The sequence below is a fragment of the Monodelphis domestica genome, chromosome 2, assembly GCF_027887165.1.
Source record: "Monodelphis domestica isolate mMonDom1 chromosome 2, mMonDom1.pri, whole genome shotgun sequence".
Classification (NCBI taxonomy): Eukaryota; Metazoa; Chordata; class Mammalia; order Didelphimorphia; family Didelphidae; genus Monodelphis; species Monodelphis domestica.
In genome coordinates this window covers 164,559,075-164,576,528 of record NC_077228.1, presented here as the reverse complement: position 1 = coordinate 164,576,528, position 17,454 = coordinate 164,559,075, and the positions used below count along the sequence as shown (strand labels likewise).

The following is a 17,454-nucleotide window of genomic DNA, read 5'->3' as shown; positions in this document are numbered from 1 at the left end:
GTGTGGTGGATGGAGCGCTGGGCCCAGGGACAGGAAGACCCGAGTTCAAATCTAATCTCAGAAACCTGTGTGATCCTAGGCAACTCACTTAGCCTGCCTCAATTTACTCAAATATAAAATAAAATGAAATAAAATAAAGATATTAGCACCCACTTCACAAGGTTGTTATGAGGATCATATCAGATAATATCTATAAAGTGCCTTAGCAGAAAGTAGGTGCTTAATTTAAGTCCTATCTTCCTCCCGACCTCTGACACATAAAGGCACTTAATAAATACTTATTCTCTTCCCCACAGTGGTTCTCTATTGCCTTTAGGTTAAAATTGAAATTCTGTTTGGCATTTAAATTTAAAAATTAAATAAAATTAAAATATAATCTGGCTCCACCCAACTTTCTTTTTTTTTTAAACCCTTACCTTCTGTCTTGGAGTCAATACTGTATATTGGCTCCAAGGCAGAAGAGCAGTAAGGGCTAGGCAATGGGGGTCAAGTGACCTTCCAAGGTCACACAGCTAGGAAGTGTCTGAGGCCAGATTTGAACCTAGGACCTCCCGTCTCTAGGCCTGGCTCTCAATCCACTGAGCTACCCAGCTGAACCCCTACCCAACTTTCTAGAATGAAGTCACCCTATTACTCTCCTTCAAACCATCTACTCGACAGGCAAACTGGCCTATTTCTCATTGCCTACACATAATAATCTCTACACAGAATTAGCTCTCATCTCTTCATCTTAAACTCTTTAGCTTTCTTTCTTTCTTTTCGAAACTCATACCTTCTGTCTTAGAATCAATACCAAGGATCAGTTCCAAGGCAAAAGAACAGCAAGGGCTGGGCAGTTGGTGATTAAGGGGTGTGATTAGGGTTACACAGCTAGGAAATATCTGAGGCCAAATTTGAACCCAGGACCTCCCCACTCCAGGCCTGAATCTCTATCCACTGAGCCACTGAGCTGCCCCAACTCTTTAGCTTTCTTAAAGACTGCTATATGAGGTTTTCCCACCTACAAGCTGTTAGGGCTCTCTTTTAAACCCCAAATTATTTTGTATTAAGATCTGTGTCCATCACCTGGCATTTCATCGGTGCCTGGACTCTGAAAAAGGAGCATCTCCTAGCACAGACTGATAACTTCGGTGCCATTGATAGCCTTTGCTGCCTTTGGTAGTGAGAAGAGTACATGACTTCCTAGGAGTCACACAGCTATTATGAGTCAGAGGTAGGACTTGAACTCAGGCCTTCCTGATCATAAGGCCAGCTCCTGTATCTACGACCCCAGAGGTGTCAAACATGTAGTGCTTGATGCCATTTGCAGCCTGCATCATTCCTGGTTAAATTGGATTAAAATGTAAAAAGGAAAATATTTAACAAAATAAATAAAAGTAAAAAACAGCTTGAATCACATTTTAAAATGAAGTCAGGCTGTGGTCCACAGGGATCCTTGGGTCAGATTCATGGCCCCCATTTGACATCTCTGCACTTGCCCATGCAGCGACTGGCATCTCTGTGTACATAGGATCATAGATTTAGAACTGGAAGGAACCTGAGAGATCATCTAGTGCCTCTGCATCATTTCACCCATGAAGAAAATAAGGTCCCAAGAGTGGGGAAAGACTGGTTCAAACTCCCATCGGGAATGAGTAAACAAATCAGGATTTGAACTCAGACCCTCAGACACCAAATCTAGTACTCTTTCCACAGTACTGAATCTGTTCTCATGTCTTCCCCTAGTATGAAAGCATCTGGAGGGGATGAATAAGTTTTTTGTTATCTTTGTACTCTGCTCCTGCATACTGCCAGGCACTCCATCACTTAATAGGTTCTGAATGAATGAATGAATGAATGAATGAATGAATGAACAGAATAAAAGTAATATTTTAGGGAAGTTTAAGTTGACAGTAGAAAGAAAGCCTGGAAAGAGGGAGATCAGCCAGGAAGCTGCTGAAATAATTATAGGATAATAAATAGAATTTTGGGCTTGGAAAGGACCTTTTGTTGTTCAATCACATCTGACTCTTGGTGACCCCACTGGAGGTTTTCTTGGCAGAGATACTAGAGTGGTTTGCCATTTCCTTCTCCAGCTCATTTGACAGATTAAGAAGCTGAGGCAAACAGAGTAAAGTGACTTGCCCAGGGTCACACTGCTAGTAAGTATCTGAGGCCACATTTGATCTCAGGAAGATGAATCTTCCTGACTCCACTGACTGCCCTAGAAGGGTACTTAAGAGTCCAATTATTCTAAACTCCTAATTGTACAGATGAGTAAACCAAGGCCCAGAGATGGGAAGTCACTTGTTCAACATCACACAGTCCATTCTTGGCAGCCACAGGACCCCATACTTCCTAATTCCTAGGCCAGCATTGGTGAAGTATTGGCACGTGTGCCCGGCCAGCACTCTGGGAGCTGCTCTGTTCTCCCTCTTCCTGGCACTGGAGGTTATTTTTGCATGCCTCACTTCTCTGTCCAGCTGCCCAAAACAAGCACTCTCTGCTCCCTCGGGTAAATGGGGTGGGGGTGAGTAGCTCATAGACAGGTTGAATTTGGCCTCAGGGCACTTGAACTGGAAAACCTTCCCCAACACTGTCATATGCCACACTCTCCAAGGCAAGCAGAGGCATGCTTTCAGGCTCTCCCTCTCCTTTACACAGCTGCCAAACTAATATCTCCTAAAATACGATTTCAATCGTGACAAATTCATTCATTCTTTCATGCATGTTTTCATTCATTCCAAAGCACCTATTATCCCAAGCAGCTACTCTGCCTGGTACTGAATTAGGTTCCAGGATTGCAAAGATGCAAATGAAACCATCTCAGCCCTCAAGAAGCTTACCCTCTACTAAAGGGAAACCAGGGAGACTGGGGGTGTGGAGTGAAAAATAGATTCTGTAACAAGAAAGGGAAGTGAAAGTGGGCACAGTCTAAGTCAGACCCACCAAGGCAGGAAGTGAGGGGAGAAAACATGAGAAGAAAACAGGGTGAAAAAAGCCAGTCACACTCTTCTTCATGAGCCCTTAGCTACCTCTTGGGTAGGACAGAATTAGAACAGCAAACATGCGGGAACAACAAAAATGAAAGGGTTTCTAGCACCCAGCAGGAGGAGGTGGGTCTAAATCACCTGAGAAGTCTTCTCCTTTCTACTGAGCATTTGGGAAGGGCTTCCTAGAAGAACTGAGCTTTCAAGGGTTAACAAAAGAACATAATCCAATCAGCTGGGTAGCTCAGTGGATTGAGAGTCAGGCCCAGAGGGAGAAGGTCCTGGGTTCAAATTTGTCCTCAGACACTTTCTAGCTGTGTGACCCTGGGCAAGTCACTTAACCTCCATTGCCTAGCCCTTACCACTCTTCTGCCTGGAACCAATATACAGTATTGACTCCAAGATGGAAGGTCAGGATTTAAAAAAAAAAAAAGGTCACAGAATCTCAGATCCCAAAGGGGCTCCCTCCAGAGGTCAGGAGTCCTACCCACACTTGCACAGGCCTCTTCTAGGAGTCAAAAGGACACACTAAAAAGAATATTTCACAAGCAAATCAATCCATGACTTCACATGGATTGACAGGAGTCATCACTGTGGAATTCAGTTCCCTCCTCTGTATGTAAAATAAAGAGGTTGACTTGGATGATCTCTATAGTTCCTTCTAGCACTAAAGTTTTCATGATTCAGGAAAGAAGAAAGGATGATAAGCTGAAATGCAAGAGATCTTAGACACTAAGCTCCTATTTTAGAGGAGAGGAAAGCCAAGGCCCAGAGTGATGGAGTGTCTGCCAAGGTCACAGAAGTAGGTAGTAGACTCAAGATTCAAACTCAGGTCCCCTAGCTCCAAATCTGTTTCTTTCCTTTCTTCCTTCCCTCTTTCTTTCTTTTCTCTGTCTTTCTTTCTTCCTTCCTTCCTCCCCTCCCTCCCTCCCTTCCTTCCCTTCCCTCTTGAAATCAGTACTGTACATCAGTTCCAAAGCAGAAGACTGGTAAGGGCTAAGTAATGGGGGTTAAGTGACTTGCCCAGGGTGATACATCTAGGAAGTATGAGTAAGGTCACATTTGAACCCAAGGCCTCCTGTCTCTAAACTTGGCTCTCTATCCTCTGAGCCATCTCACTGCCCCCTCTTTTATTATTTAAATATCTTCTGGATCACCAAGATAGCACATGGGAGAGGAAGACATTTTATTTCTTTTTTATTTCTACCCTTCCTTTCCATCTTAGAATCAACACTGTATTTGGTTCCAAGGCAGAAGAGTGGTAAGGGCTAAGCAATGGGGATTAAGTGACTTGCCCAGGGTCACATCGCTAGGGAAGAGTCTGAGACCATCCATTATTCTTTCTCTTGAATTAGGCTGTCCAAGCTGATACAGTGAAGGGAATAGGGACAAAAGACCTAATGGATATAAGAATGTGAAGAATGAAGGAGGAAGTCAAGTTGGCAAAGGAATATATGCAGAGTAGAATCCTAAGTCTAGAATGTGGAGGGGTATTAGATGGAACACATTTTTCTGGGGTCCAGCTTGGTATGAACAAGTCATATTTGTTATTGTCCCCTGAAATACATATAACTTAATACCTTAAAATAAACATGTGGAGTGGAGTGTGGGATTGCCTGGTATTAAAGTATGTCAGGGGCAGCTGAGTAGCTCAGTGAATTGGAAGCCAGGCCTAGAGACAGGAGGTCCTGGGTTCAAATCTGACCTAGACATTTCCTAGCTGTATATCCCTGGGCAAGTCACTTGACCCCCATTGCCTAGTCCTTACCACTCTTCTGCCATGGAACCAATACATAGTACCAATTCTAAGGCAGAAGGCAAAGGTTTAAAAAAAATTAAATTAAAAAATAAAGAATCTGTCCATTTTTTTTTTTATGACTAGTGGTACCCAACTCAATGCCTCCCTCTCCCTTAAATATAGTATTGTAGGGGATGAGGGTGGTGGTGGTAGTAATCAATGCCAAAGGAAGGGCAGTCACTTCCTTTTTTTTTTTAATTTGTTCTAGTTGGTCTAAGGTAGGCAGGAAAGTCCCAGGAGGGTTTGGTGGGAAGTGAGAGTCACTAGCTCAGGACACTGGCAGGGGCTGAACCATCCCCAGCCTTCATCCTTTGAGCAAGTGTAGTGGCAGCTCCTACACTAACTTGTTTTCAGGTTATTAGCCCATATTTGTATAATGCTGACCCTAGCTCTTTCTTTTATATTCGGTTTTATTTTCGTTTCTACATTTTCTCTCCAGCCCCTCCCCCGCCCATTGAGAAGACAAGAAACACAAAACCCCTTACAAATATGAAGTCATGCAAAATAAATTTCCGCATTAGCCATTTCTTGGAGGGAAAAAAAAAGAAAGAAAATGCTTCAATCTGCACTCTTGAGTCCACCAATTCTCTCTCTGGAGAAGAATATTTTTCATCTGGAGTCCCTCAGATTGTGTGTGTGTGTGTGTGGGGGGTCATTGTGCAGGCGGTGGAGGGGGGAGAAAGAGTTCTAAGTCCCCCCCACCCCCACCCCCATTATCATTACACCGTGGCCAGCTGTCCTGGGTAAACTGTTGTGCTGGTTCTGCTCACTTTATTTTGCTTCGAGTTTATTGAAGTCTTCCCAAATTTTTCTGAAACCATCCCTTTCATCATTTCTTACAACCCTGATCCCTCATTTTAGTAAAACGGAAGGATCTCCAGGAGGAATGAAGGGGCCAGAAACATGCTCCTGGGATCAGACAAACAGAAAACAGAGCACAGACGGGGCCAAACTGGAAGATTCAAGAATGGTCCTCCCTGGGTCCTTCCCTCCCCCCCCTACACGTGAGGCAAAACGATATAGGTCACGTCCGAAAACAGCTTCCCCTCCCCCAAACTCCTTTCACTCGCGTGATTCGGGGAAACTGAGGCCGCTGAGGAGAGAAGTGATTTACTGTCACAGGAAGGTGGGGTTGGGGGAGTCCAAGGTTCTTCTATCCCAAATACGGGTAAGGAGTTGAACCCTGATTCTCCCGCTTTGGCTTCCGGCGATTGAGGAGTAAGAGGACGGGGAGAGAGATTTACATCCTCCACTCTATAGACATTCTCAGCAGCCCTCAAAGAGCCCTGAGTGCCGAGCAGAGGAAGGGGGCAGGGAGGCTGAAAAAGGGCTCAGATCCCGGCAGTCAAGGAGAGGGGCCAGTGTCCTCTCTCCGGCGCAGGACACCCCCCCTCCCCCAGCTCCGAGCAGGCGGCCAGAGCCCCGGCCCCCGCCCCGCGGCCACCGCTCCCGCCCCCCGCCCCTCCCCGGCTCTGACATCACGGGCCGGCCGGGTGGGGCGAGGCAGCGCTGGGCTTGGGGCTCGGGCTCCGGCAGCAGCGGAAGAGGCGGCGGCGGCGGCAGCTCCCAAGGCTGGTCAGGAATCAGGGCAGACCGGAGTGCCCGGCCCGGCCCGGCCCCTACGCGCTCAGCTCCGAAGAGGTTAGAGGGGCCCGAGTAGAGATGCCTGTCCCCGGGGGAAGGGGCGCGGGTACATCTGTTGGCGGCCGGTCCAGTCGGAGGGAGGGAGGGAGCAAGGGCCAGAGCCAGGCTGGGACCACGCCGTTGGGAACGGGTAGGGGGGCCGAAGTCTTAGGGATCAGGGGCCACGCTGGGAGAATGAAGTCCAGCGGATGCTGCGGCCCTTAGCTGGAGTCCGCGCGCAGGAGTCCTGGGGCGCATTCTGAATCCGGAGGGAGGGGCGGTTTCGGCGGCACGTTTTCCCCCCAGATTCAGCTTTTGGAGTCTCAGTGGGACTGGGATTAGGATGGAGCTCGCTTCCCGCCCAGCCTTCGGCCCAGGCTATCTCTGGCTTCCCGCCCCTCCTTCCTCTCCACTCTGGCCCCGGCCTCCGCCGCACCCCTCCCCCCTCCAGCTCTTTCCTCCTCCCTTCCCGGGTCATCCCATTTCATCCCCTTCCTGGCTCCCCCCACCCTCCCCCCCAGTACAGGCTCTGCCTTAAGGTTCAGGTACAGCTCGACTGACCCCAGCTCCAGGCGATTGGAGAGAGAGCAAAGTAGATATCTTGCTTGGGGGTACTCCTGGGTCCTTGGAGTGCTGAGGAGTCTTTGTTATTGGGGGTGGGTTTCTGTTTAAGGGGTCATAAAGAAACAGAAGCATCTGATGATACCCTCAACTTCCTGCCATCTATGCCCGGAGACAACCTGTATTACTGGGGAGGGGACCATCGGGAAGGTCAGTCACTACCTAGATGGTGATACAGGGATGCGATTCGATTCTTGAGCGCACACACGAACCTGGCTGGATGCCCTGCATTTTCTCCTCACTCCCATTCCCATACGAGTAGAACTACAGGACTGAAGATTTAGAGGTTGGATGTTAACAGGCCAGCTGCCGAGTGTGAAAGGGCCACTGGCCCCAGTCCTGGCCTGACTAGTGGAGCAGCTTCATCCAGATTTCCGCCTTTTCCCCTTGTTTAAAGCTTTAAGCAGAGGATGGGAGAAAATCTTGATTCCTGCCTGCCGGGTATGCGGTGGGGCAAAATGCTAGGGGCAGGTAGCTTGAAGGTGGTAGTTGGTCATGAAGCAAAGGTGTGGACCCTGTGGACCCAGTCTGGAGCTCAGGAGCTGGCAGAGTGGTAGAGGTCCCCTAGAGTGAGCTCATCGGTCAGAGTAGGGAAGGGGGAGGAGGGGAGGAAGGAAGAGAATGAGTCAGGCAGGGATGGAGAGGGAGTCAAAGAATGAGGGGAATGTGAGAGTAAGAAACATTGAAATCTGAGATCTAGTAGGAAAGTGGTAAAGGTAGGGACACTGACATCACCTTGTGTCTCTTCCCCTCCAGATGTCTGAAAGCAAGAAAGTTAAGGGTTGTGTGTCTGTGCTGTTCGTGTGCCTCTGGCCCCCAGGGCTGTGTCAGAGCCATAATCACTATAATTGCCAGTTCCCTTTGTGGTTAAACACACTTGGGGAAATTGCCAGCTGGGCCCTCTACTGTCTGGCCCTCTGTGCCTGGACCCAGCATGGCAAAGGCCAGTAAAGGAAACCACTTCACCCCAACTCCCTCTTGGGGAGATATGGGGCTTGTTAGTCACATACACAATACAGTCACACAAAATCAGCTTCCAGTGTGTAAGGGACAGTACTTGGCAGCCTCATACATTCACAAATAAACTCATGAAGACAGCCTTTCAAACGGACTATCAGGCATACACTATCACCATTAATGTGGACAAGATCACCAACTCTACAGACACACCCACTGAACACACTGCAGCATGGACAAGTTGGTTAGTTCCTTTCCCTTTTACCTTGGGCAAAGGAGACAGGTGTTCCCCAGGGCTCCTCACCAGCCCACAGTGGCCAGTGAGTCATGGAGCTGGCAGGAGAAGGAACTTCTCAGGGTCCTACTGCTCCTATCAGGAAGGGTAGTCATGGGAAAGGAGGATAAGAGACCACTCCAACTGAAATCTGGATGTGTGCCTAGGAGAGAAACTTTAGCTAAGGAGGAAGAAAAATTAAGAAGAGGAAGGACTGTGGAGACCTAGAAGAGGAGACAGAAACAAGGAAGAGATGGAAATAGGACTGTAAGAGACAGGGAAGGAAAGGGAGTTGGGAGGGAGAGAGATATGGAAGGATGAAAATGAAGGAAAACAAAAAGGGAACAGAGATTCTTGGAAGCTAAAATGAGGCAGAGATGGGGCAGTCAGAGGAACAAGTGGATGAAAAGACTCTTGGATACTCTCTAGCCTGGCCCCTTTCCAGGACTCAGTTCTTCCATCTTGGGAGAACAGGCAGAAGCAGTGAAAAGATAAGATGTCCAGGCCCAGCAGTTCTTAATTCAACAAGGATTTATTAACTGCCTGCTTGCTATATGCCAGCCACTATACTAGGCACTGGGGAAAGAAACCATTTCTGCCCTCAAGGAGCTTACATTCTACTAATAGTTCAATGTTAATGGAAAATACCTTGTGTGTTATAAGACTTTTTTCCTTCAGAGCATGACAAGCCTTTCTTGTTTTTTATCCTATTGCTTCCACTCTCCTTCTGCTTCCCACACTTAAAAAAATTTTTTTATCTTTTTACATCACCTTCACTTCCCAAAATATCCCTCTTTCCTTCCCTCTCCCAGGAAACCATCCCTAAAATCAACAAAAAGAAAAAATCAATTTAGTAAAACTAAGCAACTAAGCCCCACATTCTATTCAATTTTCCAGAGGGAAGGAAGGCACAATCTCATTTCTTTTCTTTGGGGCCAAACTTAAGGTCATTTTGTAATTTTATACCACTCAGTTTCAATTGTTCTGTTCATTCCATTTTACATTGTTGTGTTGTATTATTATTTTGTTTTCCTGGCTTTGCTTATTACAGTTTATATCTTCCTATGCTTCTCTGAATTCCTTCCATTCAGTTTCTTACAGTACAGTTATGTTCCATTAACTTTATCTAGCCATTTCCCACTCATTCTCATCCCTCTCTGGGCAGATCAGAGTGCCAAGATCAGAAGATTCCACCTCTTTGGGAGTCACTCTAGATAGATACTCTATTCCTCCAACCATCTTCCATTTTCTTTCAGTGCCTTTGCTGTCCCTCCCTTAGCATCAGGCAGCTAAAGCAGATGCTCTGAGGGCAGAGGTTGGGCCTCCTAATCCTCCATCTCCCACTGCACTATCCCAAGCTTACTGGGGAATTTGGCAACAGATACTCATAGTGGGGTAGGGAGAGGAAGAAGGGGACTAGAGAGTAGAGTTTGGGGTGTGAGGTCACAGAGGGTAGGAAGTCCTCCTAAGCCTTCAAGAGATAAGTCCTAGGGGGTATTTAGGGACTCTTGCCCTTTTCCCATAAAGAATAATTTGGGCAGAAATCTTTTTCCAAATTTCTCCCAAACTACCCTAATACTCTAAAACAGACTCTTGTCTCCATTTTTAGCAAATGTGGTTACGATCCCTAACTTGCAGCCAGGGACAAAAAGCAGATTCAAGCACCCTCCACCCCACTTTGGGGATAGTCGTAGTACAGTAAGAACTGGAAGGGACTATACAGATCATGTAGCCCAACCTTTACTTTTGACAAATGAGGAAACAGGCCTGGAGAACAGTGACTTCCTCAAGGTTCATGTAACGTCATAGTGCATAAAGATGTCTATTTCCACTACTATTAGTTTTTACCCCCATCCCAACCTCCTGTTCTTCCCCAGAGTGGTCAGTGCCTTCCTTTCTAAGTGTCCCTGATCCCCACCCCAGGGTCTTCTCTCTCTCTCCCCTAAGAAGCCCCTGCCTCAGCCTCTTTTCTTAGTTCCAAACATCCCTCCCATTGGTGGCCAGGCAACTTTCATCACCATTTATCAGTGGCTGATGAACATTTCCTAAAAGAGTATCTATCTCCTTCCCTCTCTCAAAACTCCTAACTTGCACTGACCCAAACTAAGAACAACTTGTGTTTGGAATCTACTCCAGGGGAGCCCTAGAAGCAAGAGAGAGAAGAGGGGGAGAGGAAGGATCAAGGAAACAGTACAGAGTTGGGAGAATGAGCACAGAGGGAAGGGGACTTCCTGCTCTGGTTCCGGGTTCCTGCCTTGGTATCCTGTCCTCCACCCAGAGCCAGATGGGTCCAGTATGGCACTACTGGAGCATTACACTAGCCAATCCTCTGGAGGAATGACTCCCCGATGTAGAAACAAGTATAGTTACCCTCAAATCTCACAAAACCCTGGCTTGGGGGTAGGGGATGCTGCAAGTTGAGAAGGAAGAGGAAACAATTAGCCAGAATCAGGCAGAGTAGATAATTTCTAAGGCCCAGGACCCAGATTAAACCCTAGTTCTCTTCCTTGGGCCTGGATGGGCTAGGGTCCTAAAATTTAACTTTACAAGCTCTAGACTTTACTCTTATGCATGTACTACAAAGGAAGTAGCATTAGTGGAGTGGGGGGCATGGCTAAGAGAAGATGGACAAGAGCCTTGTTCCCACATGGACGGATCTGGGAAGCCCCAAATTAGAGGCTTAGACTCAGTTACCTCTAAGGTTATTCCTTCATTCCACTCCATTCTTTCAAATGTTAGGATTCTCATTCTATGTTCTCTATTCCCCAGCCTCTCTCCAGGAAGGGAGATACCTTGGCTGTTGCTTCCTGGGTCTTCCAGAAGTTTTAGATCCATTCCTTCTGCTGCATAGTCCTCCCTCACCCAGGCACACTGTGGAGTCCCTGTTATGATAATTGTGTGTAAAATGTAGTGGGGGGAAGGGGAGAGTCTGCCCAGCTACTGTTGCCATGGTGAGACTGGAGCTTTTCTCTGGTTCTCTAGGCATTCTCCCCTCCTCCCTGTGTTCCCTCCATTCTTCAAGATCCCTTATCCATCCCAGACTTAATCCCAGTAGTCTTTTCCTCTTTCTGACCTCACACAGAAAGACAGACAGATGTGAGCCATTCTTGGCTCCCCGAGATATCTGGGTTTAGGTCTCATGTACAATAAGTAGATGTGTCTTCACAACATCTCTTCAGACAGACACATACCCACACATAGGGTATGACTGTCAAGTAAGATAATCGCCGACATACTCATGAAAATTAGTTTGGTTACCCAAATATACACTGCACACACCCATCTTCCCTCCCTGTCTCATAGACTCCCCTCTTGGCTCACAGGAACCCTTCCTCTATGATATGTTCTTGCCATTTGAACTGGGGGGGAAAGCAAAGAATACTTTAGGCTTGTTGGGAGACCTGTGCCTTCCTCTCATTTTCTCTATCCCTTTCAGTTCCCTGAGCCCACTTTTGCCCCCCAATTCCTCACATCTAGTTGTGATACCCATCATCTTTCATCCCACCCATTCTAAGTCCCCCAGGGAGGGGGGTTGGGTAGCACAGTTGGATAGCTAGCTGGCTGTGACCTAGATTTCTGGGTGGAGACAGTTCCTGGTGCTGACAGGCAGAGAGCATTGTTCTCAGCCCAACCAGGGCCTATAGCCACTGCTGGGTCCTTCTATCTGACTGCACTTGGTGTGAGAATGAGTTAGTATGCTTATTCGGCTCAGGCTTATTGTGGGACATACTTGATCTTTAAGTGCGTGTATATATGTCAGGGTGCTTGCCCTAGAGAGAGCCATGTTGGAGAATGAGAGAGTGGGGGGGGGGGGGCATATCAAGAAGTGGTAGGTTTATGGACAACCTCAATTTAGGGAAGGCTGTTTGGCGGAGGAGAAAAAGTTGCTGTCATCAGCATATCACCTTCCTACCAGTCCATGCTAATTCCTAGGCCAATCTCAAGAGAGATTTACACTCACAGAGTGGGGAAGTAATTCTCCTAATGTTTTAACTTTGTTCCATCCTACTACAGGCCCAATTCTCTCTCAAGGGCAATTTAAGGAGCATCCTTACCTTCTTCTTTCCTTTATTTCTAAATTCCAATAAAAGAGGCATAGGGAGATGGATTAGAGGGAGTTTAAAATAGATCTGGTCCTTGCCTCTCTGTCTCCTAAGAGTTTATGATCCCAGGAGAGTGGGACAAGGGCAAGTGATAGGGTTTCAGTGGTTAGAATGGAAATAAGGATAAGTGGGGTCCAAGCATGAAGACCCAGACAGGAGATTATAGGATCATATTTAAAGGTGGAAGGAACTCTAGAGGTCAATGAATTAAATTTCCTCAACATATAGAAGAAACTAAGGCCAAGAGAAGTAACTTGCCGAGGTCACATAAGTAATGAGTGGCAAAGCCGGAATTCAAAACTGTGTCATCTGACTTGAAATGCTATAAAACAAGACAGGACTAAGGCTGAAAAAGTGGCTTAGAAGAGATTAGAGTTGTTTTGGTGAATTGATGTTTAGGAGAGGGAGATAGCAAGACAGATGAGATAGAAGGGAGGCTAACCCAGAAAATATGGTGCAGGTCTACTCTATCCCCCACCTCTATTCAGATACCACCCTAGAGACACTTTCTTATCCCCACTCCCTACCCTCAATGCCACCCAGCCGGCCTGGGAACCGGGCAGGGGGCCAGCAGCAACCGCTTGGTATTCCTGGGCTTGGGGGATATACAAAGGACCACAAAGCCTGGGAGAGAAAAGGGTATTTGGGAGCTATGGGCCAGTCTGAGGAGAGAAAGGACCCTGCAGGGGGTGAAGGAGGAGATGAAGGGACCAGCTCCATGCCTCCCCCTATGAGGTTGAATGCAGTGCTGAACACAGGGGCCCTAACAGGGGGTCAAGGCTTCCATCCAAAATGAGAAATGGGGTACAGCTAAAGCTCTTAGGCCAAATCTCAGTGAGAAAAGGGGACTCTCTTACCCTATTTTGAGGGGATGCTACCCTGGCAGGAAGAAGGGCCCAAGCTCCTTTGGAAATGGACCGGAACTAGGATACTTGGGTTTCTGTGCTGAATATTCCCCCCTCATAAGCTGCCTTTCTAGCCACCCTCAGTGGTTATGTGATTTGGGGGAGGAGGGGAGAGGGAGAATAGACAGTGGGTGAGAAAGTCAGAAGCTAGGTTGTCATAGTAACCGCCTCCTCCATCAGAGGAGTTGTTGCCAGGGTTACTGATAGAGGGAAAATGGGGGTAGGGAAAGGGGTGTGTCTGTCTTTGTGGTCCCTTCTCCCAACACATCTCCTTGCTTCCCCCCCCCCCCCCCCTTCCTATAGCTCCTCCCTGCTTTTCTCCTAAGCATGTCTTGAATCTCCTTACTTCTCTCTGTCTCTCTCCCCCATGTACCTAGAAGAGCTGAGCATGGGGAAAGCCTCAAGGAAGGGGCTAAGGGCCTTCTCCCCTTTATTTCCCAAAATCAACCAAGACCTATGGCTTCTCCCAGAATTCAAAGGGCTAAGCACATAGGTGGCTGAAGTGACCAAGGAGGGAAATGGGATCAGCCTGATCTAAACTCCTTCTTCTTGGTTCAGTTCCCTGGAACCCTCAACCATGGCAGAGTATGGGACCCTCCTACAGGACCTGACTGACAACATCACTCATGAGGACCTGGAACAGCTTAAGTCTGCCTGCAAAGAAGATATCCCAAGTGAGAAGAGTGACGAGATTACTACTGGTAGTGCCTGGTTTCACTTCCTTGAGACCCACAATAAGCTGGATAAAGGTATGTGTGCATGTGCATGTGCATGCCCTTGACAGAGACTAGAGACTTCAAGATATGCCTAAAACCTCCACACTCAGATTACTTTCTGGCCATCCACCTGGAGGAGTTGAGGGGGCAGGAACAAAAGGAAGAGGCTTGGAGGAACCAGATAGCTTCCTCATACTTGTCAGACCTGCCCAAGTATTCATTTAAGGGTGGGCCTGTCTATTTATCCTCTCATCTAAACCTTCCAGACTTCAGTCCAATCCTACCTGAGAATTTTCTATATATTTCAAGTATCACACAGCACTGGTATAATACTGTGGGGCTTATCATCAGACTGTGTAGGGATAGGGAGCAGGGGCTGAGGGAAAAGATGTCATTTTCATTCCTCCTCTCCACTTGCTTAAAACCATGACCTAAGATCTAATTTATATCCATAATGATGCAGAATCTTAACAGTGGCAGGTCTCTATGCTCCCTAATGGCAGTGTGATGCAGTGAAAAGACCACTGTACCTAATTATAAGAGTATCTCCAACATTTACTACCTCTTCCTCACCTATGTGATGTCTGTGAGCAAAATGCCTTGTAATAATGTTAAATCGCTGTGAGTGTGAGCTGTCATTATTACTGCAGTATAATCATGATGATTTTTAGAGGTTCATGCTTCCCTCAGCCTTAGAAGCACTCATACCTCCTTGGAGCTACAACCCAACCTCTCCATTACCGTCTACACTCAGTCTTGGCTCTAGAACCCCAAAAGGGAGGGGGGTGCAGAGAAGGTGGGGGAGACATGTGCATTAACTGTCAGCTCTGACTTGCTCCCCCTTATCTTTCCAGACAACCTCTCCTACATAGAGCACATCTTTGAGATTTCAAGGCGACCAGACCTGCTCACTATGGTGGTTGACTACAGGACCCGTGTGCTAAAGATCTCTGAGGAAGATGAGCTGGATACTAAATTGACACGCATTCCTAGTGCCAAGAAGTACAAAGGTATAAGGCACTGCCTAAGAGAGCCCCATAAGTAGCTAAGCTTCTCCTATTTTCTTTACACACATCCATTGCCTTCCTACTCACTGGCACAGTCATTCTCTGCCCTTTTCTCTGTCCTTTAACTCCCTCCCACCACAGGATTCCTTGGGCACTAGGGAGGGGCTGGGCCCCTAGATGCTTTGGTTATGATCCCTGGCCTGGAAGAATACATAAAAGACTAAAAAAAGCCAGTCAGGCTTTTTTAGAAAAGCAAGCAGAGATCCCCCTGAAACAACTCCCCATGCCCTAAAGCCATAGCCTTTTCTTTCTGCCCAGACATCATCCGACAGCCCTCAGAGGAAGAAATCATCAAGCTGGCTCCCCCACCAAAGAAGGCTTGAAGAAGGAGGAAGAGGAAGAGGAGGAAGGTTGGACCTTCAATGGACCACCCCCATCCTCCTGGGAGGGGGCAGGGGCAAGCACTGCACTACCACCCCCTTCCCTACCTATCACTAACCTGGTCTTAACCACTCCCAATTGTGTGTGTGTGCGAGCGTGTGTGTGTGTGTGCGCACGCTCTGGCTGTCTGTCTGTCCTTCTAGCTCGCCTAGTCCCCCCTCCCTGGGGGGGGCAGGGTATGGGGTCTCAGTCCCCCCCCACTCTAGGGGGAGGTGGGGGCTATTTCTATGCAAATAGAAATTAGCACATTCCCCCTGCATCTCCCACTTCCACTCCCTTACCTCTCCCACACACACACACACAAAGTCTAGGAGCAGAGGGGGGGTTAATTTTTCCCACTGAAATGAGGAAAGATAGGGATGATGGAAACAAAGAATGTTGAGGGATTGAGAAGGGCTCTGAACAGGCTGAAAAGAGAGACTGGAAGGCAAGAGTAAAGTAGTAGTTCTAAGTCAATGTGGTCCAGGAGTGGAACTGAGCTCCCATGTGGGGAGGGTTCAGTAAGGTTGAACTTCATGCACATCCCCTCAATGTTCTCCCTCCATTCTCTAGCAGGACAGAAGGTCATGAATAAACCCCTTTTTACTTCTCTCTTACCCACATGAGATGGGTGTAAGAGTTCTCTAAAGTTGAAATCTCTTTTGCTCTCCACTCTAGACAGGCAAAAAAAGTGGGTAGCCAAAGTTGAGGGAGGATGATAAAAAGCAGGTGTCCCTCCCTTGCTCCTTTTATCTCTCCCTCTTTGGAGACTGTTTCACATTATTACCCTGAGCCTAAGAAAGATTGGGGGGGAGGGTAGAATCCCTATCATCAATCTTCTCTTGGGAAGAAATGTTCCCACTCTAGACCCAAGACACAGGACTCTTGCCCCCCACCATTGACTAATAGGGAATTGCCTCTATCACTTCAAACTTGGCATGCCTTCAGGCAATAGAGAAGAGAGGAGAAACTACAGTATTTCCTTTTGCACTAATCCTAGGCCCCTAGGCAAGAGACCAGGCTCAGTGTGGAAGGTGGAGCACTGCTATCACTCCCATTGGCCCCATTTCCTGGCCCCTTGGGTTTATGGCCACTTCCTAGCCAAACCACTAGGGGGTACTGACCCCAGCCTGTGGACCCCAAGATGCCCTTCCCTACCCTGACCGTGCTAACTGTGTGTACATATATATTCTACATATATGTATATTAAACCCGCACTGCCATGTTTGCCCTTTTGTGGTTTCTAGCGTTAACTTATTGTTTAGGTCAGACCAGAGAGCTTGGGGAAAGGGGAGGGTTAGGGTGGCAGAGAAGGGCTGTCACACAGCCAAAACAAAAGGAAGCAGTGGGGGGGGGAAAAAAAACTCCTATTCTTGCCCAGTTAGAGTAAGTTTTTGAATCTGCTGCTCCTATTGAGGAAGAGTAGAAAGTGGGAAGGATTTTCTAGTGACTAGAAGAGAGAAGAAGCCAGAGGGCCCGAAGTTACCTGTTACCCAAAATATCCCAATCTCTATGCCCACCTCCCTACTCCTGCCACTGCTGCAGACACCTGCCTTAACAAACACCTCTATACACTCCGCAGTTTTGCCTTAAGGACCTTCCTGAAAACCCTTAGTCCTATCTGGCTTCTCCCTAGGAGTTAAGAGGACAATAGCTTCTTTTCCTCAAAGCAAACTGGAGATTGGTGAGACTGAGAAGGGAACTGAACTCTTATTTCCTGTGTTAGGGGTATACAATGTTGGGGTAGGATGGGTGTCACCCCACCCTTAGCTGAGAGGGAAGGGGGGAGGGGATGAAGGCAGGGTCACCTTAGGTAAAATTCCCTGTCCCTTGGTTTCTTAAAGACAGATTAAAAAAAAGATACTAACCCACCCTCCCACTATTCTGCACTGCAGTGAGAGTCACCCCATTTCCTTGTGCCCCTCTGTCTGCAGTGTGCACGGCCTTGTTCTAACCCTGGAATAAAGGTGATTGTATTGAAAACAACTCTGGTTCTGGAGTATCTCTATGAGAAATCAGAATTCAAGACTGATGAAAGTCCCATAGGCACTAAATGCTGCA

General features: G+C 47.4%; 2 protein-coding genes across 3 annotated transcripts in view; one reads left to right on the top strand and one right to left on the bottom strand.

The window, feature by feature from the left end:
* The window catches only part of DCAF8 (DDB1 and CUL4 associated factor 8), an 85,711-nt gene that overhangs the window by 15,454 nt on the left and 52,803 nt on the right, over window positions 1-17,454 (bottom strand). The window contains exon 13 of one of the 2 annotated variants that reach the window (XM_056816168.1): window positions 8,756-11,124. The exons of the other annotated variant lie outside the window; for it this stretch is intronic. Coding sequence (XP_056672146.1) covers window positions 11,101-11,124 — 24 coding nt within the window. The 3' untranslated portion in view covers window positions 8,756-11,100. Of the gene's footprint in view, window positions 1-8,755; window positions 11,125-17,454 lie in introns of those variants that run through there. 2 annotated transcript variants of the gene reach the window in all.
* On the top strand, window positions 6,072-17,379 carry PEA15 (proliferation and apoptosis adaptor protein 15). Its single transcript, XM_001369680.4, has 4 exons — window positions 6,072-6,408; window positions 13,809-13,999; window positions 14,821-14,976; window positions 15,292-17,379. The coding sequence occupies exons 2-4, from the start codon at window positions 13,828-13,830 to the stop codon at window positions 15,354-15,356; spliced, it is 393 nt and encodes a 130-aa protein (XP_001369717.1). The 5' UTR covers window positions 6,072-6,408; window positions 13,809-13,827; the 3' UTR covers window positions 15,357-17,379.

What these genes read in the sequence shown, in the direction of transcription:
- PEA15 (XM_001369680.4), top strand. Translation starts at nt 13,828, where the DNA reads ATGGCAGAGTATGGGACCCTCCTACAGGACCTGACTGACAACATCACT. An exon ending in CCACAATAAGCTGGATAAAG is followed by an intron (nt 14,000 to 14,820) that starts GTATGTGTGCAT and finishes TTATCTTTCCAG; the next exon opens with ACAACCTCTCCTACATAGAG. An exon ending in TAGTGCCAAGAAGTACAAAG is followed by an intron (nt 14,977 to 15,291) that starts GTATAAGGCACT and finishes CTTTCTGCCCAG; the next exon opens with ACATCATCCGACAGCCCTCA.